A 23,214-nucleotide genomic window follows, 5' to 3' on the forward strand; every position below is an offset into this window, starting at 1 on the left:
GCTGTTTTTCAGTCTCTCGGTCACAGCTTTGATGAACCTGCACTGAGTTCGCCTTCTGGATGGTAGCGGGGTGAACAGGCCGTGGCTCGGGTGATTGATGACCTTGATGACACACAATACCCCACAATGACGAAGCACAAAAACAGGTTTTTAGAAATGTTTGCACAATTAATAAAAAATAAAAAACAGAAATACCTTATTTACATAATTATTCAAACCCTTTGCTATGAGACTCTAAATTGAGCTCACATGCATCCTGTCTCATTGATCATCCTTGAGATGTTTCTACAACTTCATTTGTTGTCCACCTGTGATAAATTCAATTGATTGAACCTGATTTGGAAAGGCACACACCTGTCTATACAAGGTCCCACAGTTGACCGTGCATTTCAGAGCATAAACCAACCCATGAGGTCGAATGAATTGTCTGTAGAGCTCCGAGACAGGATTGTGTCGAAGCACAGATCTGGGGAAGATTACCAAAACATTTATGTAGCATTGAAGATTCCCAAGAACACAGTGGCAGCCATTATTTTTTAAATGGAGGAAGTTTGGAACCACCAAGACTCTTCCTAGAGCTGGCCGTCGGGCCAAACTGAGAAATTTGGGGAGAAGGACCTGGTCAGGGAGGTGACCAAGAACCCGATGGTCACTCTGGCAGAGCTCCAGAGTTCCTCTGTGGAGATGGGAGAACCTTCCAGAAGGACAACCATCTCTGCAGCACTCCACCAATCAGGCCTTTATGGTAGAGTGGCCAGACGGAAGCCACTCCTCAGTAAAAGACTCATGACAGCGCACTTGGAGTACGCCAAAAATCACCTAAAGGACTCTCAGTGAAGATGGCGCCGGAGAGGATGGCTTCCATTTTATTGGCTCGTTTTTTCGCATTGTTTGTACATAATGTTGTTGCTGCCATCTCTTATGACCGAAAAGAGCTTCTGGACATCAGAACTGCGATTAGCCACCCAAGACTCCAGCCACCCAAGTCATAGGCTGTTTTCTCTGCTACCACATGGCAACGCTGTACCGGAGCGCCAAGTCTAGGTCCAAGAGGTTTCTAAACAGCTTCTACCCCCAAGCCATAAGACTCCTGAACATCTAATCAAATGGCTACCCAGACTATTTGCATTGCCCCCCCCCTCAACGCTGCTACTACTCTCTGTTATTATCTATGTATAGTCACTTTAATAACTCTACCTACACGTACATATTACCTCAACACCGGTGCCCCAGCACATTGACTCTGTAGCGGTATCCCCTGTATATAGCCTCGCTATTGTTATTTTAATGCTGCTCTTTAATTACTTGTTATTTTTATCTCTTACTTTTTTGGGGGTATTTTCTTAAAACTGCATTGTTGGTTAAGGGCTTGTAAGTAAGTATTTCACTGTAAGGTCTACCTACACCTGTTGTATTTGGTGCATGTGACAAATATAATTTGATTTGATTTGATTTGGAGGCCAGTCAGAATCGAGGGAAAGATGAACGGAGCAAAGTGCAGAGAGATCCTTGATGAAAACCTGCTCCAGTGCGCTCAGGACCTCTGACTGGGGCGAAGGTTCACCTTCCAACAGGACAACGACCCTAAGCACACAGCCAAGACAACGCAGGAGTGGATTCAGGAAAAGGCTCTGAATGTCCTAGAGTGGCCCATCCAGAGCCCAGACTTGAACCTGATCGAACATCTCTGGAGAGACCTGGGAATAGCTCTGCAGCGATCTTGGGTAAGTCTCTCTCTCTCTCTGTGTGTGTGTGTGTGTGTGTGTGTGTGTGTGTGTGTGTGTGTGTGTGTGTGTGTGTGTGTGTGTGTGTGTGTGTGTGTGTGTGTGTGTGTGTGTGTGTGTGTGTGTGTGTGTGTGTGTGTGTGTGTGTGTGTGTGTGTGTGTGTGTGTGTGTGTGTGTGTGTGTGTGTGTGTGTGTGTGTGTGTGTGTAATCCATCACGGCTGTGTCAGTGTGCTACGAGTCCCTCTGGGGAAGGTGTTTATAATCTGTCTCTCTGTCTGCCTGCTCCACTGATGGTGTTCTCACCTTATTCTTCCCCTGGAGGACTTCTCGTCTGTGTGTGACACTCAGGATGTGGTTGTGTGTGGAAGTGCCGGGGGCCCTCTCTTTTACGGGGCTCCACATTGAGGAGGACGGGGGACACACACACCTTGGAGGAAGAGAGGTACAGGGCTCAGCTCAGCTGTGTTGACATAGTGAAGTCATCCTCATCATCCTCATCACCACCATCATCCTCATCCTTATTATGCCATAATAATACGTACCATCATCATCATCCTCATCATCACCACCACCATCATCCTCATCCTTATTATGCCATAATAATAACTACCATCATCATCATTATAATCCTCATCATCACCACCACCATCATCCTCATCCTCATTCTTATTATGCCATAATAATACCTACCATCATCATCATCATAATCCTCATCATCAACACCACCATCATCCTCATCATCATTATCCATAATAATACCTACCATCATCCTAATCCTTATTATGCCATAATAATACCTACCATCATAATCCTCATCATCACCACCACCATCATCCTCATCCTCATTATCCATAATAATAACTACCATCATCATCATTATAATCCTCATCATCACCACCACCATCATCCTCATCCTCATTATCCATAATAATACCTACCATCATCCTCATCCTTATTATGCCATAATAATACCTACCATCATCATCATCCTTATTATGCCATAATAATGCCTACCACCATCATCCTCATCATCATCCTTATTATGCCATAATAATACCTACCATCATTATCATCCTCATCATCATCATCCTCATTTAATGCTGGATTGCTTTCCTGTTGTAGTCTTGTAAGTAGTGAGTGTCTATAGCAGTATGTCAGCAGACATTGTTCATCTATGCACAGTAGCATGTAGAGGTGGCATTTGTCTTCATACAATGGGTATCAGAAGTGTTCCCCCCCTAGATTTATTCACATTACAAAGTGGGATTTGTTTTGTCAATGATCTACACAAAATACTCTTAATGTCAAAGTGGATTTTTTTTACGATAAAGGAAATACTAATATACCTTAATTAGATTCATATTCAATACATGTCAGAAACACCTTTGGCTGTGATTACAGCTGTGAGTCATCTTGAGTAAGTCTCTAAGAGCTGTGAGTCATCTTGGGTAAGTCTCTAAGAGCTGTGAGTCATCTTGGGTAAGTCTCTAAGAGCTGTGAGTCATCTTGAGTAAGTCTCTAAGAGCTGTGAGTCATCTTGAGTAAGTCTCTAAGAGCTGTGAGTCATCGTGGGTAAGACTCTAAGAGCTGTGAGTCATCTTGGGTAAGTCTCTAAGAGATGTGAGTCATCTTGGGTAAGTCTCTAAGAGCTGTGAGTCATCTTGGGTAAGTCTCTAAGAGCTGTGAGTCATCGTGGGTAAGTCTCTAAGAGCTGTGAGTCATCTTGGGTAAGTCTCTAAGAGCTGTGAGTCATCTTGGGTAAGTCTCTAAGAGCTGTGAGTCATCGTGGGTAAGTCTCTAAGAGCTGTGAGTCATCGTGGGTAAGTCTCTAAGAGCTGTGAGTCATCTTGAGTAAGTCTCTAAGAGCTGTGAGTCATCTTGGGTAAGTCTCTAAGAACTGTGAGTCATCTTGGGTAAGTCTCTAAGAGCTGTGAGTCATCATGGGTAAGTCTCTAAGAGCTGTGAGTCATCATGGGTAAGTCTCTAAGAGCTGTGAGTCATCTTGAGTAAGTCTCTAAGAGCTGTGAGTCATCTTGGGTAAGTCTCTAAGAACTGTGAGTCATCTTGGGTAAGTCTCTAAGAGCTGTGAGTCATCATGGGTAAGTCTCTAAGAGCTGTGAGTCATCTTGGGTAAGTCTCTAAGAGCTGTGAGTCATCATGGGTAAGTCTCTAAGAGCTGTGAGTCATCGTGGGTAAGTCTCTAAGAGCTGTGAGTCATCTTGAGTAAGTCTCTAAGAGCTGTGAGTCATCTTGGGTAAGTCTCTAAGAACTGTGAGTCATCTTGGGTAAGTCTCTAAGAGCTGTGAGTCATCATGGGTAAGTCTCTAAGAGCTGTGAGTCATCATGGGTAAGTCTCTAAGAGCTGTGAGTCATCTTGAGTAAGTCTCTAAGAGCTGTGAGTCATCTTGGGTAAGTCTCTAAGAACTGTGAGTCATCTTGGGTAAGTCTCTAAGAGCTGTGAGTCATCATGGGTAAGTCTCTAAGAGCTGTGAGTCATCATGGGTAAGTCTCTAAGAACTGTGAGTCATCATGGGTAAGTCTCTAAGAGCTGTGAGTCATCATGGGTAAGTCTCTAAGAGCTGTGAGTCATCATGGGTAAGTCTCTAAGAGCTGTGAGTCATCTTGGGTAAGTCTCTAAGAGCTGTGAGTCATCATGGGTAAGTCTCTAAGAGCTGTGAGTCATCATGGGTAAGTCTCTAAGAGCTGTGAGTCATCTTGAGTAAGTCTCTAAGAGCTGTGAGTCATCTTGGGTAAGTCTCTAAGAACTGTGAGTCATCTTGGGTAAGTCTCTAAGAGCTGTGAGTCATCATGGGTAAGTCTCTAAGAGCTGTGAGTCATCATGGGTAAGTCTCTAAGAACTGTGAGTCATCATGGGTAAGTCTCTAAGAGCTGTGAGTCATCATGGGTAAGTCTCTAAGAGCTGTGAGTCATCATGGGTAAGTCTCTAAGAACTGTGAGTCATCATGGGTAAGTCTCTAAGAGCTGTGAGTCATCATGGGTAAGTCTCTAAGAGCTGTGAGTCATCATGGGTAAGTCTCTAAGAGCTGTGAGTCATCATGGGTAAGTCTCTAAGAGCTGTGAGTCATCATGGGTAAGTCTCTAAGAGCTGTGAGTCATCATGGGTAAGTCTCTAAGAGCTGTGAGTCATCTTGGGTAAGTCTCTAAGAGCTGTGAGTCATCATGGGTAAGTCTCTAAGAGCTGTGAGTCATCATGGGTAAGTCTCTAAGAGCTGTGAGTCATCTTGAGTAAGTCTCTAAGAGCTGTGAGTCATCTTGGGTAAGTCTCTAAGAACTGTGAGTCATCTTGGGTAAGTCTCTAAGAGTTGTGAGTCATCATGGGTAAGTCTCTAAGAGCTGTGAGTCATCATGGGTAAGTCTCTAAGAACTGTGAGTCATCATGGGTAAGTCTCTAAGAGCTGTGAGTCATCATGGGTAAGTCTCTAAGAGCTGTGAGTCATCATGGGTAAGTCTCTAAGAACTGTGAGTCATCATGGGTAAGTCTCTAAGAGCTGTGAGTCATCATGGGTAAGTCTCTAAGAGCTGTGAGTCATCATGGGTAAGTCTCTAAGAGCTGTGAGTCATCATGGGTAAGTCTCTAAGAGCTGTGAGTCATCATGGGTAAGTCTCTAAGAGCTTCGCACACCTGGATTGTGCAATATTTGCCCATTATTCTTAAAAAGAATACCTTTAAGCTGCAGCCCAGAACAGAGCGGCACGTTTTGCTCTCATTGTAATCAGAGGGCTGATATTAATACTATACATGTCCGTCTCTATTGGCTAAGAGATGAGGAGAGACTGACTGCATCACTTCTTCTTTTTATAAGAAACATTAATGTGTTGAAAATCACAAATTGTTTGCATAGTCAACTTACACACAGCTCTGACAGACACACTTATCCCACCAGACATGCCACCAGGGGTCTTTTCATAGTCCCCAAATCCAGAACAAACTCAAGAAAACGTACAGTATTATATAGACCCCTTATTGCATGGAACTTCTATCTCATATTGCTCAAATAAACAGCAAACCTGGTTTCAAAAACCAGATAAAGCAACACCTCGCGGCACAACGCCTCTCCCCTATTGGACCTAGATAGTTTGTGTGTATGCAACGATATGTAGGCTACGTGTGCCTTTAAAAAAAAGTATAGTTCTGTCGTTGAGCTGTTCTTGTCTATTAATGTTCTGTATTATGTTTCATGTTTTGTGTTGGACCCCAGGAAGAGTAGCTGCTGCTTTTGCAAAAGCTAATGGGGATCCTAATAAAATACCAATCCACAATATAATGATTTACTTAACAATACGTAGGGATATTAAATGTCTGATTTGTTATTGTTATCCATCTACCAATCACTGCTCTTCTTTGAGGTTTTTGAAAAGCTCCCTGGTCTTTGTAGTTGAATCTGTGCTTGAATCTCAATACTTGACTGAGAGACCTTCCAGATGTTGTATGCATGGGGGACAGAGGAAGGGTTAGTCATTTAAAAAGTATGAATCCTAGGTTTCCTCCTAGGTCCCTGCCTTTCGATGGAGTTTTTCCTAGGCACCGTGACTTCTACATCTGCATTGCTTGCTGTTTGGGGTTTTAGGCTGGGTTTCTGTAGCACTTCGTTACATCAGCTAATGTAAAAAGGGCTTTATAAATACATTTGATTGATTGAATGATGTCAATCCCTATGATTTCAATCCCTATGATTTCAATCCCTATGATTTCAATCCCTATGATTTCAATCCCTATGATTTCAATCCCTATGATTTCAATCCCTATGATTTCAATCCCTATGTTTTCAATCCCTATGATTTCAAGCCCTATGAGTCCTTGTAAATGATTATGTGATTTGTTAAGCGACATTGTACACCTGAACTAATTTATGCTTGCCTAAACAAAGGGGGTGAATACTTATGCAACGACTATATTTGAGTTATTTCATTCGTTAACATATGTAAAAATTAAATAAAAAAATAAAAAAATCACTTTGACATTATGGAGGATTGTGTGTAGATCAATGCAAACATCCCACACAATTTAATCTATTTCAATCCCACTTCAACACTCAATACTCATTCTTAAAACCATCCCACCATTCATTAACTGTCCATCCTATTATCCATCATTCCTAGAGGATTACCACTGTAATCTTCACCTGAGATATATTTTACAGAGGAACTCCAATTTAGTATTTTCTTACACCAATATTTTAATACCTTTCATAATCTCAAATGATCACAAATTGATTCTAGGATTCTATGATATGCCCAGTGCCCTCCCCTCTGTCCCTTCCTTGGTTGGCTCCTTTCCTCTCCTCCCTCCCCATCCCCCATCCTCCCAGTCTCCTCTCAGCCCTCCATCTCTCTCGCGCTCTCTCTCTGTGCCCCTCCCTGGGTGGCTCTTCTCCTCTCCTCATCCCCCTCTCCCCCATCCTCCCAGCCCTCTCTCTCTCTCTGGCTCTCTCTCTGGCTCTCTCTCTCTGTGCCCCTCCCTGGGTGGCTCTTCTCCTCTCCCCATCCCCCTCTCCCCCATCCTCCCAGCCCTCTCTCTCTCTCTGGCTCTCTCTCTCCCTCTCTGGCTCTCTCTCTCTGTGCCCCTCCCTGGGTGGCTCTTCTCCTCTCCTCATCCCCCTCTCCCCCATCCTCCCAGCCCTCTCTCTCTCTGGCTCCTCTCTGGCTCCCTCTCTGGCTCTCTCTCTCTGTGCCCCTCCCTGGGTGGCTCTTCTCCTCTCCTCATCCCCCTCTCCCCCATCCTCCCAGCCCTCTCTCTCTCTCTGGCTCCCTCTCTGGCTCTCTCTCTCTGTGCCCCTCCCTGGGTGGCTCTTCTCCTCTCCTCCCTCCCCTCTCCCTCTCTCCCCATCCCCCTCTCCCCCATCCTCCCAGCCCTCTCTCTCTCTCTCTGGCTCTCTCTCTCTGGCTCCCTCTCTGGCTCTCTCTCTCTGTGCCCCTCCCTGGGTGGCTCTTCTCCTCTCCTCCCTCCCCTCTCCCTCTCTCCCCATCCCCCCCATCCTCCCAGCCCTCTCTCTCTCTCTGGCTCCCTCTCTGGCTCTCTCTCTCTCTCTGTCTCTGTGTGCTCCTCCCTGGGTGGCTCTTCTCCTCTCCCTCCTCCCTCCCTCCTCTTCTCAGCTATCTCGCTCTCTGATTGCTCTTCCTCTTGGCAGAGATAGCGAGTGCCCGTGTCCTGTAGGGGCGACCCACCCTGTGCATGACACCAATGGCCCTGACACGCACACACATACCAATCAAACAGCCAACTCTTTCCTCCCCGGAAACACATGCACATGCTTGCATGCACGTACACACACATGCACATGCTTGCATGCACGTACACACACATGCACATGCTTGCATGCACGTACACACACATGCAAGCACACACACACATACACACACATGCAAGCACACACACACACACACACACACACACACACACACACACACACACACACACACACACACACACACACACACACACACACACACACACACACACACACACACACACACACACACACACACACACACACACACACACACACACACACACACACGGTTAGTTAGATGACATAGATCAATACAAACACACACATATAGACATACACACTCATACATGAATACACACACATACATTCATATATACACATAGAAATAGAGACTGATCCATTCCACAGACACATCCACACAGTGTGCCTGCCCATGGTGAGACTGATTGTTGTTTTGTCTATGATGTTGTATCAGTATTGTATTTAGAGAACCCGCTAAATAACTTATTACCTCCATCTACAAACCATGAAAAGTCGAATAGTTGGAAGCAACACACAATTTCAAGCAAATTTAATGTAAAAAACATACAATTGATATAACATTTTAAACAATACATCTTAACAGTTTTCATAAAAATGTGGCATTTATCATAAGTAAGTTAGTCGTATAAAATTATTAAATATTAGATTTATATATTACTCATAGAAAATCTGTATACATGGAATGAATCACATTGGGAGAGACCCGTAGAATGATACCTCAACGTAGATGTCACACACACACACGAGCAGGCACACACACACACACACACACACACACACACACACACGCACGAGCAGGGACACACACGCACGAGCAGGGACACACACACACAAGCAGGGACACACACACACAAGCAGGGACACACACACACAGGCAGGGACACACACACACACACACACACACACACACACACACACACACACACACACACACACACACACACACACACACACACACACACACACACACACACACACACACACACACACACACACACACACACACACACACACACACACACACGCACGAGCAGGGACACACACACACGAGCAGGGACACACACGCACGAGCAGAGACACACACACACAAGCAGGGACACACACGCACGAGCATTGACACACACACACAAGCAGGGACACACACACACACACACACACACACGCACGAGCATTGACACACACACACACGCACGAGCAGAGACACACACACACGAGCAGGGACACACACGCACGAGCAGAGACACACACACACAAGCAGGGACACACACGCACGAGCATTGACACACACACACAAGCAGGGACACACACACACGCACGAGCATTGACACACACACACACACGCACGAGCAGAGACACACACACACACGAGCAGGGACACACACACACGAGCAGGGACACACACACACGAGCAGGGACACACACACACGAGCAGGGACACACACACACGAGCAGAGACACACACACACACGAGCAGGGACACACACACACACGAGCAGGGACACACACACACGAGCAGGGACACACACGCACGAGCAGGGACACACACGCACGAGCAGAGACACACACACACACGAGCAGGGACACACACACACACGAGCAGGGACACACACGCACGAGCAGAGACACACACACGAGCAGGGACACACACACGAGCAGGGACACACACGCACGAGCAGGGACACACACACACGAGCAGGGACACACACACGAGCAGGGACACACACACACAAGCAGGGACACACAAATGCACACACACAGACGAGCAGGGACACACGCACGAGCAGGGACACACACACGAGCAGGGACACACACACACAAGCAGGGACACACAAATGCACACACACACGAGCAGGGACACACGCACGATCAGGGACACACACGCACGAGCAGAGACACACACACACACACGAGCAGGGACACACACGCACGAGCAGGGACACACACGCACGAGCAGAGACACACACACACACACGAGCAGGGACACACACGCACGAGCAGGGACACACACACACGAGCAGAGACACACGAGCAGGGACACACACGCACGAGCAGGGACACACACGCACGAGCAGGGACACACACGCACGAGCAGGGACACACACACACGAGCAGGGACACACACACACGAGCAGGGACACACAAATGCACACACACACACGAGCAGGGACACACAAATGCACACACACAGACGAGCAGGGACGGGGACACACACACAGACGAGCAGGGACACACACACACACACACACACACAGACACACACACACACACACACACACACACACACACACACACACACACACACACACACACACACACACACACACACACACACACACACACACACACACACACACACACACACACACACACACACACACACACACACACACACAGACACACAACCCATAAAAACAGCTTCCTATGCATATATTACTCACAGACAAACTATTTTCCGCACAATAAATGGCAATTTAATACATAGATAACATCACACTGGATGACAAATTATTGATATACAGTGAAACGACTTACAAATGACATAAGTTGACATAACATGACATAAGAGGACATATGACTGTCATTGTCTCTGGGTAACTCCTACATGGTAGGTGTCTGATGATCAGTCCCAGAGGAGGACAAAGCACTATCTTGCAATAACAAATAACTGTAGGGCATCCCATAGCCAACGCACCCCCCGCCCCTCTGTCTCGCTCACTCGCCCATCTGACATGTACAGCTACTTACATAAACAGCAGATGATTTACAGTCAGAAGAGAACTCACAGCTTTTGTGGATGTCAGAACTACAACAGGATGTCAGGCTCATGTACCCATTATAGTACCACTCTAGGAACACAAGAAGCAGAAGCAGCTCCAGAAAAACATGGCTTTAGTGGATGGATGGAATTGCACTTCTTTCTGGCTAAAAATGTCTGAGAAATGTAACAGTGTAAATAAAATAAAAACTGTAACGAGGAAAGGGGTGTAAAATAAAACCTGGGTAAGAGGAAATAAATAAATATAATAATAACCATTAAAAGCTGATCAGATCATTGTCCTCAGTGTGGTGTGACCTCTCACTCCTCTTCTTCCTCCTCCTCCTCTTTCTCACTGTTCAACAGTGTTCCAGGTCACTGTCCTGCCACCCGCCCCCCTTCCCCTCTCCTCCGAGCCCGAGATCCCAGAAAGCACCAATGTGGGGTTGCGCCGTTGCTGTGCTGTCTGTCATTGAAGGTGCCTGCTGGGGTGGCAGTAGGGTGGAGGGGCAGGGAAGGTGGTCCTGAGTGGTGTGGATGGGAGGTGGTGGGGGTGATTCTTCTGATGATGTGTAATGGAGGGGGGGGGGGGGGCTGGGAAGGTGGTCCTGAGTGGTGTGGATGTGAGGTGCTGGGGTGATTCTTCTGATGAAGTGTAATTGGGGGAGGGGGCTGGCGAGAGGGAGGTGGGGAGGGAAGGCCAGGGGAGGGGGGGTCTCAAGAATAGATCAAGCCCTTGAGGAAGCAGGACTGTGCCACGTTTGAAGACGGAGGGACAATCACGCTGCTGGGAAGCGTCTCGCATCGGGGAGGAAGCCAAACAAGGAGAGGAAAACTGCTCTGATTTTGGCACAGGAAGCCCAGCGAGCCTCCTGCCCAGGCCAGATAAGAGCAGTGTGGTTCCCAGGGCCAGGCCCAGGGTAGGACCAAGTATCCACGACTGGACCCAGGGACACATCCAGCACTAAGGAACCAGACCTAGGACCTAAGGGTGGATCCAGACTCAGACCCAGGCTTTAGACCCACACCCAGCCCTATCAGCCTGGCTCAGCCCAGCCCACTGTCCCTGGGCCTCCTCCGGGGCGGTGTCAGGCCCGTGTTCCGCCAGAGCTACAAAGAACAAGGTCCTGGTCAGGATGTATCTATCATCAGCTATCTATTCACATTCTGATTCACTACTTTAGAACTCTAGAACACAATTCTACAACTCTCAGTGCTTTACAGTGTGACCATGAAAACACACAAAATGAAATTGTAAATGAATAGAAAAGACTGCTCATTCTGAACCCCAAACCTCTTGTAGCCTACCTGTCTGAATATATACGTTCTTATGAAACAACTACACGGTGTATGCACTGCTGAGGTTAGTGTGTGTGAAAGATGCCAGTTGTTACCTGATAAAGCTATTCATGTTAAGGCAGTCAGTATACACTACTGATTGGCAAGATAACAGTTCAGGGAAGTTATGTGATGTTACTACGGCAATTGAATGTGGAGAGTTTCCACAAGCATTGGAAGTAGGCAGAGTATGTGCGTGTGTGTGTATGAGTATGCGTATGTGTGTATGTGTGTGTGTGTGTGTGTGTGGAGGGGGGGAGGGGGCTGGTGTGATAGGTCAAGTACATAGTTGACCTACAGTATGATGTCACAGCGTGTTTCTGTGGGGAGTATACAGGGTGATAGTTTGGTCTGGAAGCCATGTTGCTCAGGTTCTGGTTAACCTCTTTAACCTGAACACAACCAACACAATAGTGTCTGACCTCCAAGACCTGCCAAGTGTGTGTGTGTGTCAATCATAGTTGATTGTTGGGGAAGGCCACTTCTCATGAGAACTTGAGAATGTGTGTATTGTAGGATCAGTGTGTCTGTGTGTTGGAATATCATAGCTGATTATTGGGCAAGTCCGTTTCTCACAAGACCTTTAAAAAATGTGTGTGTCAGTGTATGAGTGTGTGTGTGTCATGAGGTGAGTGTATGTGTGTGAATGTGTGTGTGTCAGATTTTAGAAAAGGCATCCCAGAATGCAGTGTGCAATCACAGTAATAAACATCCACCTCACCCTGCGTTCTGGACAGGAAAATCACAGCGTTTGATTTAGGAACCAACTAATCATGACTGAAAACACAGAACAGGCCTCTATTGAAGTGACTGAAAACACAGAACAGGCCTCTATTGAAGTGACTGAAAACACAGAACAGGCCTCTATTGAAGTGACTGAAAACACAGAACAGGCCTCTATTGAAGTGACTGAAAACACAGAACAGGCCTCTATTGAAGTGGGCTTTTATTACTCTGCTCTTTAATTAAGTCTGAGTGACATTGTACTGTGTCTGTGAATGTACCAGGCAGACACATGCACGCGTGCACACACACACGGATGGACAGACACGGACGGACAGACAGACAGACGGACAGGCGGACAGACGGACACACACACACACACACACACACACACACACACACACACACACACACACACACACACACACACACACACACACACACACACACACACACACACACACACACACACACACACACACACACACACACACACACACACACACGGTAAAAGAGTCAGACAAAGACATGACGAAACAAACACACACACTCACATTCACACACTCACAGACATGAAAGACTTCCAAAGGCATCTGTTCTGGTTGCAAAGAGGAAACCCTGTCTGAACACATGCTGAATTAGACAAAACATGTCTCCCTTCACAAACAAACACACACACACAGAGACACTCACACACACATTCTCTCATTTACACCCTAAAACAGGCACACATCTTATAGTCACACACACTGTTCTGCCACAATTCTAAGTTAGGAACAATGACAAAAATGAATAATAATAACAATATGTTTTATTGTCACATACACCAGATAGGTACAGGGAAACACGTTGTTTTACAGGGTCAGCCATAGTAGTCCAGCACCCCTGGGGAAAATAGGTTTAAGTGCCTTGCTGAAGGGCACATTTGCGAGATGTTTTGCCTTGTCGCCATGGGTATTCGAACCAGCGACCTTTCGGTTACTGACCCAATGTCTGACAGGTTTTAAGAATAGTACTGCACTGTGTAAAGTATTAGGAGACTATGTGGGCATGCAATTAAGGTGTGTGTATTCATTATTCTAGATACACAGTATGCTGTATGCAAGTATGTTGATTGGATATGTATAGGCAAGGGTGTCAGGACTGTATGTGTGTCTGTGCTTTAAGTAAAGGAGTATTTACAAACCTTTTTGAAGATGTGTGTGTTTATGCTACTGCATGTGACATGTGAGAACAAGGTGTACTTACAGGCCTTTCGGGGGGCAGGGGTGCCAGAGCCATGCGATGTGAGGAGGGGGGACTCCGTGGGAGGTGCAGTGCAGGGCTTGTCTGCTACCCCGCGGAACACTACCTGGGTCCTGCACTGACACTGCCTTCTCCCCTATCCCAGGACTCACTGAAGGAACACAGAGAGACACATAGACCATGAACAGGGAGAGAAGAGAGAGAGAGAGCGAGAGAGAGAGAGAGAGAGAGAGAGAGAGAGAGAGAGAGAGAGAGAGAGAGAGCGAGAGAGCGAGAGAGAGAGAGATGAGGGAGGGAGGGAGGGAGAGAGAGAGAGATGGGGGGGAGGGATAGGGAGAGAGTAACAGAGGGAGAGAGACAGAGAGGAGAGAGAGAGACAGATGGGGGAGAGAGACAGAGGGGAGAGAGAGAGAGAGAGAGGGGGGGGAGAGGGGAGAGAGAGAGACAGAGGGGGAGAGAGACAGAAGGGGGAGAGAGAGAGAGAGGGAGGAGAGAGAGAGACAGAAGGGGAGAGAGAGATACAGAGGGGGAGAGAGAGAGAGGGGAGAGAGAGAGAGACAGAGGGGGGGAGAGAGAGAGAGAGGAGAGAGAGAGAGAGAGAGAGAGAGAGAGAGAGAGAGAGAGAGAGAGAGAGAGAGAGAGAGAGAGAGAGAGAGAGAGAGAGAGAGAGAGAGAGAGAGAGGAGAGAGAGATAAAAAGGGTAAGAAGAGAAAGGGAACAGAATGGAACAGCAGAATGTCTAGGAGACACAAAGTAGGCACAGAGCTAAAGAGAGGATGCATGAAGATGAAAACAAATAGAGAAAGCGATGGAGGGTGAAGAGAGCAGGGAAAACTTTGTCCTTACCGTTGACCACAAGAGAGAGCGTTAGGTTCTGGTAGAGTCTGTGTTCCTGGATTCCAACCAGGATAGTGTACTTCCCAGCATCCTCCTCCACCACATCACGGATCACCAGGGAATTCCCGTCCACATGGTAACGGGAACACTCCTCCGCTGCCACCTTCCCATCCTTCAACCTAACACGGAAAAACATGCAGGAAATTCCTCAATGAACTCTTATGTGAAGAACAATTAAATAATGCTAAAATGAAGAATGCTAAAACGTCATACATATGTAACTTGGTCATCTCTATCTCTCACATAAGTCAGTGTAGGATAGTGTGTTATTATCTATGCATAGTCACTTCACCCCTACCTACATGTACAAATGACCTCTAACCTGTACCCCCCCACATTGACTCAGTACCGGTACCTCCTGTATATAGCCTCGCTATTGTTATTTTATTGTGTTACTTTAATTATTTTTTACTTTAATTTATTTGGTAAATATTGTAAGTAAGAATTTCACTGTAAGGTCTCCACTTGTTGTATTCAGCGCATGTGACAAATAATAGTAGTGTAGGATAGTGTATGGTTGTGTACGATAGTATAGCGTAGTGTACGATAGTATAGGGTAGTGTAGGGTAGTGTAGGATAGTATAGTGTAGTGTAGGGTAGTGTACGATAGTGTAGGGTAGTGTACGATAGTGTAGGGTAGTGTAGGGTAGTGTACGATAGTATAGGGTAGTGTAGGGTAGTGTAGGATAGTATAGTGTAGTGTAGGGTAGTGTACGATAGTGTAGGGTAGTGTACGATAGTGTAGGGTAGTGTAGGGTAGTGTACGATAGTATAGGATAGTGTAGGATAGTATAGGGTAGTGTAGGATAGTATAGTGTAGGGTAGTGTAGGATAGTATAGTGTAGGGTAGTGTACGATAGTGTAGGGTAGTGTAGGATAGTATAGGGTAGTGTAGGATAGTATAGGATAGTATAGGGTAGTGTAGGGTTGTGTAGGGTAGTGTAGGATAGTGTAGGGTAATGTAGGATAATATAGGGTAGTGTAGGGTTGTGTAGGATAGTATAGGGTAGTGTAGGATAGTATAGGATAGTATAGGGTAGTGTAGGGTATTGTAGGATAGTGTAGGGTAGTGTAGGATAGTATAGGGTAGTGTAGGGTAGGGTAGTGTATGATAGTATAGGGTAGTATAGGGTAGTGTAGGGTAGCGAAGGATAGTGTAATGTAGTGTAGGGTAGTGCACGATAGTATAGGGTAGTGTAGGGTAGTGTATGATAGTATAGGGTTGTGTAGGGTAGTGTATGATAGTATAGGGTTGTGTAGGGTAGTGTAGGATAGTGTAGGGTAGTGTAGGGTAGGGTAGTGTAGGGTAGAGTACAATAGTATAGGGTAGTGTAGGATATTGTATGGTAGTGTAGGATAGTATAGGGTAGTGTAGGGTAGTGTATGATAGTATAGGGTTGTGTAGGGTAGTGTAGGATAGTGTAGGGTAGTGTAGGGTAGGGTAGTGTAGGGTAGAGTACAATAGTATAGGGTAGTGTAGGATATTGTATGGTAGTGTAGGATAGTATAGGGTAGTGTAGGGTAGTGTAGGGTAGTGTAGGATAGTATAGGATAGTGTAGGGTAGTGTAGGATAGTGTATGATAGTATAGGGTAGTGTAGGGAAGTGTATGGTGGTGTAGGGTAGTGTACGATAGTATAGGGTAGTGTACGATAGTATATGATTGTATAGGGTAGTGTAGGGTAGTGTAGGATAGTGTAGGGTAGTCTAGGGCAGTGTAGCGTGGTGTAGGATAGTATAGGGTAGTGTACGATAGTATATGATTGTATAGGGTAGTGTATGATAGTGTAGGGTAGTGTAGGATAGTGTAGGGTAGTCTAAGGCAGTGTAGCATGGTGTAGGATAGTATAGGGTAGTGTATGATAATATAGGGTAGTGTAGGATAGTATAGGGTAGTGTAGGGTAGTGTAGGATAGTGTAGCGTAGTGTAGGATAGTATAGGGTCCTTCTGTAGCTCAGTTGGTAGAGCATGGCGCTTGTAACGCCAGGGTAGTGGGTTCGATCCCCGGGACCACCCATACGTAGAATGTATGCACACATGACTGTAAGTCGCTTTGGATAAAAGCGTCTGCTAAATGGCATATATTATTATTATTATTATATAGGGTAGTGTAGGATAGTGTAGGGTAGTCTAGGGCAGTGTAGGGTAGTGTAGTGTAGTGTAGGATAGTGTAGGGTAGTCTAGGGCAGTGTAGGGTAGTGTAGGATAGTATAGGGTAGTGTAGGATAGTATAGTGTAGGATAGTGTAGGGTAGTCTAGGGTAGTGTAGGGTAGTGTAGGATAGTATAGGGTAGTGTAGGGTAGTGTAGGATAGTATAGGGTAGTGTAGGGTAGTGTAGGATAGTCTAGGGCAGTGTAGGGTAGTGTAGGATAGTATAGGGTAGTGTAGGATAGTGTATGGTAGTCTAGGGCAGTGTAGGGTAGTGTAGGATAGTATAGGGTAGTGTAGGATAGTGTAGTGTAGGATAGTGTAGGGTAGTGTAGGATAGTATAGGGTAGTGTAGGATAGTATAGGGTAGTGTAGGATAGTGTAGGGTAGTGTAGGATAGTGTAGGGTAGTCTAGGGCAGTGTAGGGTAGTGTAGGGCAGTGTAGGATAGTGTAGGGTAGTCTAGGGTAGTGTAGGGCAGTGTAGGATAGTATAGGGTAGTGTAGGATAGTATAGGGTAGTGTAGGATAGTGTAGGGTAGTGTAGGATAGTGTAGGGTAGTCTAGGGCAGTGTAGGGTAGTGTAGGGCAGTGTAGGATAGTGTAGGGTAGTCTAGGGTAGTGTAGGGCAGTGTAGGATAGTATAGGGTAGTGTAGGATAGTGTAGGGTAGTCTAGGGCAGTGTAGGGTAGTGTAGGGTAGTCTAGGGCAGTGTAGGGTAGTGTAGGGTAGTGTAGGGTAGTCTAGGGCAGTGTAGGGTAGTGTAGGGTAGTCTAGGGCAGTGTAGGATAGTGTAGGGTAGTCTAGGGCAGTGTAGGGTAGTGTAGGGTAGTGTAGGATAGTATAGGGTAGTGTAGGATAGTCTAGGGTAGTGTAGGGCAGTGTAGGATAGTGTAGGATAGTCTAGGGCAGTGTAGGGTAGTGTAGGGTAGTGTAGGGTAGTGTAGGGTAGTCTAGGGCAGTGTAGGGTAGTGTAGGGCAGTGTAGGGTAGTGTAGGGTAGTGTAGGGTAGTGTACGGCAGTGTAGGATAGTATAGGGTAGTGTAGGATAGTCTAGGGTAGTGTAGGGCAGTGTAGGATAGTGTAGGATAGTCTAGGGCAGTGTAGGGTAGTGTAGGGTAGTGTAGGGTAGTGTAGGATAGTATAGGGTAGTGTAGGATAGTCTAGGGTAGTGTAGGGCAGTGTAGGATAGTGTAGGATAGTCTAGGGCAGTGTAGGGTAGTGTAGGGTAGTGTAGGGTAGTGTAGGGTAGTCTAGGGCAGTGTAGGGTAGTGTAGGGCAGTGTAGGGCAGTGTAGGGTAGTGTAGGGTAGTCTAGGGCAGTGTAGGGTAGTGTAGGGCAGTGTAGGGTAGTGTAGGGTAGTGTAGGATAGTATAGGGTAGTGTAGGATAGTCTAGGGTAGTGTAGGGCAGTGTAGGATAGTGTAGGATAGTCTAGGGCAGTGTAGGGTAGTGTAGGGTAGTGTAGGATAGTATAGGGTAGTGTAGGATAGTCTAGGGTAGTGTAGGGCAGTGTAGGATAGTGTAGGGTAGTGTAGGGTAGTCTAGGGCAGTGTAGGGTAGTGTAGGGCAGTGTAGGGTAGTGTAGGGTAGTGTAGGGTAGTGTAGGGCAGTGTAGGGTAGTGTAGGGTAGTGTAGGGTAGTGTAGGATTTTTTATTTTTATTATTTTATTTCACCTTTATTTAACCAGGTAGGCCAGTTGAGAACAAGTTCTCATTTACAATTGCGACCTGGCCAAGATAAAGCAAAGCAGTTCGACAGATACAACAACACAGAGTTACACATGGAGTAAAACAAACATACAGTCAATAATACAGTATAAACAAGTCTATATACAACGTGAGCAAATTAGGTGAGAAGGGAGGTAAAGGCAAAAAAGGCCATGGTGGCAAAGTAAATACAATATAGCAAGTAAAACACTGGAATGGTAGTTTTGCAATGGAAGAATGTGCAAAGTAGAATAAAAATAATGGGGTGCAAAGGAGCTAAATAAATAAATAAATAAAATACAGTTGGGAAAGAGGTAGTTGTTTGGGCTAAATTATAGGTGGGCTATGTACAGGTGCAGTAATCTGTAAGATGCTCTGACAGTTGGTGCTTAAAGCTCGTGAGGGAGATAAGTGTTTCCAGTTTCAGAGATTTTTGTAGTTCGTTCCAGTCATTGGCAGCAGAGAACTGGAAGGAGAGGCGGCCAAAGAAAGAATTGGTTTTGGGGGTGAATAGAGAGATACACCTGCTGGAGCGTGTGCCACAGGTGGGAGATGCTATGGTGACCAGCGAGCTGAGATAAGGGGAGACTTTACCTAGCAGGGTCTTGTAGATTACATGGAGCCAGTGGGTTTGGCGACGAGTATGAAGCGAGGGCCAGCCAACAAGAGCATACAGGTTGCAGTGGTGGGTAGTATATGGGGCTTTGGTGACAAAACGGATTGCACTGTGATAGACTGCATCCAATTTGTTGAGTAGGGTATTGGAGGCTATTTTGTAAATGACATCGCCAAAGTCGAGGATTGGTAGGATGGTCAGTTTTACAAGGGTATGTTTGGCAGCATGAGTGAAGGATGCTTTGTTGCAAAATAGGAAGCCAATTCTAGATTTAACTTTGGATTGGAGATGTTTGATATGGGTCTGGAAGGAGAGTTTACAGTCTAACCAAACACCTAAGTATTTGTAGTTGTCCACGTATTCTAAGTCAGAGCCGTCCAGAGCAGTGATGTTGGACAGGCGGGTAGGTGCAGGTAGCGATCGGTTGAAGAGCATGCATTTAGTTTTACTTGTATTTAAGAGCAATTGGAGGCCACAGAAGGAGATATGTATGGCATTGAAGCTTGCCTGGAGGGTTGTTAACACAGTGTCCAAAGAAGGGCCGGAAGTATACAGAATGGTGTCGTCTGCGTAGAGGTGGATCAGGGACTCACCAGCAGCAAGAGCGACCTCATTGATGTATACAGAGAAGAGAGTCGGTCCAAGAATTGAACCCTGTGGCATCCCCATAGAGACTGCCAGAGGTCCGGACAGCAGACCCTCCGATTTGACACACTGAACTCTATCAGAGAAGTAGTTGGTAAACCAGGCGAGGCAATCATTTGAGAAACCAAGGCTGTCGAGTCTGCCGATGAGGATGTGGTGGTTGACAGAGTCGAAAGCCTTGGCCAGATCAATGAATACGGCTGCACAGTAATGTTTCTTATCGATGGCGGTTAAGATATCGTTTAGGACCTTGAGCGTGGCTTGAGGTGCACCCGTGACCAGCTCTGAAACCAGATTGCATAGCAGAGAAGGTATGGTGAGATTCGAATTGGTCGGTAATCTGTTTGTTGACTTGGCTTTCGAAGACCTTAGAAAGGCATGGTAGGATAGATATAGGTCTGTAGCAGTTTGGGTCAAGAGTGTCCCCCCCTTTGAAGAGGGGGATGACCGCAGCTGCTTTCCAATCTTTGGGAATCTCAGACGACACGAAAGAGAGGTTGAACAGGCTAGTAATAGGGGTGGCAACAATTTCGGCAGATAATTTTAGAAAGAAAGGGTCCAGATTGTCTAGCCCGGCTGATTTGTAGGGGTCCCGATTTTTCAGCTCTTTCAGAACATCAGCTGAATGGATTTGGGAGAAGGAGAAATGGGGAAGGCTTGGGCTAGTTGCTGTTGGGGGTGCAGTGCTGTTGACCGGGGTAGGAGTAGCCAGGTGGAAAGCATGGCCAGCCGTAGAAAAATGCTTATTGAAATTCTCAATTATGGTGGATTTATCAGTGGTGACAGTGTTTCCTATCTTCAGTGCAGTGAGCAGCTGGGAGGAGGTGTTCTTATTCTCCATGGAGTTTACAGTGTCCCAGAACTTTTTTGAGTTAGTGTTACAGGAAGTAAATTTCTGCTTGAAAGAGCTAGCCTTGGCTTTTCTAACTGCCTGTGTATAACGGTTTCTAGCTTCCCTGAACAGCTGCATATCATGGGGGCTGTTCGATGCTAATGCAGAACGCCATAGGATGTTTTTGTGTTGGTTAAGGGCACTCAGGTCTGGGGAGAACCAAGGGCTATATCTGTTCCTGGTTCTAAATTTCTTGAATGGGGCATGTTTATTTAAGATGGTTAGGAAGGCATTTAAAAAATATCCAGGCATCCTCTACTGACGGGATGAGATCAATATCCTTCCAGGATACCCCGGCCAGGTCGATTAGAAAGGCCTGCTCGCTGAAGTGTTTCAGGGAGTGTTTTACAGTGATGAGTGGAGGTCGTTTGACCGCTGACCCATTACGGATGCAGGCAATGAGGCAGTGATCGCTGAGATCTTGGTTGAAGACAGCAGAGGTGTATTTAGAGGGGAAGTTGGTTAGGATGATATCTATGAGGGTGCCCGTGTTTAAGGCTTTGGGGGGGGTACCTGGTAGGTTAATTGATCATTTGAGTGAGATTGAGGGCATCAAGTTCAGATTGTAGGATGGCTGGGGTGTTAAGCATGTTCCAGTTTAGGTCGCCTAGCAGCATGAGCTCTGAAGATAGATGGGGGGCAATCAGTTCACATATGGTGTCCAGAGCACAGCTGGGGGTAGAGGGTGGTCTATAGCAGGCGGCAACGGTGAGAGACTTGTTTTTAGAGAGGTGGATTTTTAAAAGTAGAAGTTCAAATTGTTTGGGTACAGACCTGGATAGTAGGACAGAACTCTGCAGGCTATCTTTGCAGTAGATTGCAACACCGCCCCCTTTGGCAGTTCTATCTTGTCTGAAAATGTTGTAATTTGGAATTAGAATTTCAGAATTTTTGGTGGTCTTCCTAAGCCAGGATTCAGGCACAGCTAGAACATCTGGGTTGGCAGAGTGTGCTAAAGCAGTGGATAGAACAAACTTAGGGAGGAGGCTTCTAATGTTAACATGCATGAAACCAAGGCTATTACGGTTACAGAAGTCATCAAAAGAGAGCGCCTGGGGAATAGGAGTGGAGCTAGGCACTGCAGGGCCTGGATTCACCTCTACATCGCCAGAGGAACAGAGGAGGAGTAGAATAAGGGTGCGGCTAAAAGCAATAAGAATTGGTCGTCTAGAACGTCTGGAACAGAGAGTAAAAGGAGGTTTCTGGGGGCGATAAAATAGCATCAAGGTATAATGTACAGACAAAGGTATGGTAGGATGTGAATACAGTGGAGGTAAACCTAGGTATTGAGTGATGAAGAGAGAGATATTGTCTCTAGAAACATCATTGAAACCAGGAGATGTCATTGCATGTGTGGGTGGTGGAACTAATAAATTGGATAAGGTATAGTGAGCAGGACTAGAGGCTCTACAGTGAAATAAGCCAATAAACACTAACCAGAACAGCAATGGACAAGACATATTGACATTAAGGAGAGGCATCCTTAGTCGAGTGATCAAAATAGTCCAGTGAGTGGAGTGGTTGGTTTGGGGGTCACGGCGATTTAGACAGCTAGCCAGGACATCGGTAGCAAGCTAGCATAGGATGGAGGTCTGTTGTTAGCCACCTCTTGCGTTCCCGTCAGTAGATTAGTGGGGTTCCGTGTGGTAGAGGAGATTAGTCCAAATCACACAACAACAAAAATAAAATAAAAACAATAGATATAGTTATAGAGGCCCAAGAAGAAACATAATAATAATGAAAATAAATAAATTGTCCGATTGTCTATTCTGAGAGCAGCCGGTAAGACAGCTAACGGTTAGCAGGCTGCAGATGGGCGTTCAGGTAACGTCGCGACGGAGGAGCCAGCCGGATCTCCTTCGGGTAGATAACGTCGGCAGTCCAGTTGTGAAGGCCCGGTGGGGCTCCACGTAGGCAGTAAAACGGGTCCGGATAGGTGACTGCAGCCCAGGAGTGATTGACGGAGCTCAGGAGTGATTGACGGGGCTGGCTAGCTCCGGAGTAATTGATGTTTGCTCAACGGAATCAACGAGAGCAGATAGACACACGGATAACAGCTAGCTAGCTGTGAGATCCGGGAATGAATGTCCAGAGAGCAGTTGAAATCCAAGGACATGGAGAGAAAAATTGGGTCCGGTATGTTCCGTTCCGAGCCGCACTGCGCCGTACAAAACTGGCGATAGATTTTCGAACTTAAGGATAGCTGATGATCACAAACCGTGGTTAGC

General features: G+C 46.2%; 1 protein-coding gene across 2 annotated transcripts in view; it reads right to left on the minus strand.

Annotated features, from left to right (window-relative positions):
* LOC124039556 (vascular endothelial growth factor receptor 1-like) overlaps positions 1–23,214 on the minus strand; it is a 100,871-nt gene that overhangs the window by 47,384 nt on the left and 30,273 nt on the right. For both annotated transcript variants that reach the window (XM_046355655.1, XM_046355654.1), the window contains 3 exons: positions 14,927–15,096; positions 14,084–14,231; positions 2,030–2,153 (listed from right to left, as the gene is read on the minus strand). In XM_046355655.1, the coding sequence (XP_046211611.1) occupies positions 2,030–2,153; positions 14,084–14,231; positions 14,927–15,096 (442 nt within the window). The remainder of the gene's footprint in view (positions 1–2,029; positions 2,154–14,083; positions 14,232–14,926; positions 15,097–23,214) is intronic.

This window comes from Oncorhynchus gorbuscha, linkage group LG07 (assembly GCF_021184085.1).
Source record: "Oncorhynchus gorbuscha isolate QuinsamMale2020 ecotype Even-year linkage group LG07, OgorEven_v1.0, whole genome shotgun sequence".
Lineage (NCBI taxonomy): Eukaryota > Metazoa > Chordata > Actinopteri > Salmoniformes > Salmonidae > Oncorhynchus > Oncorhynchus gorbuscha.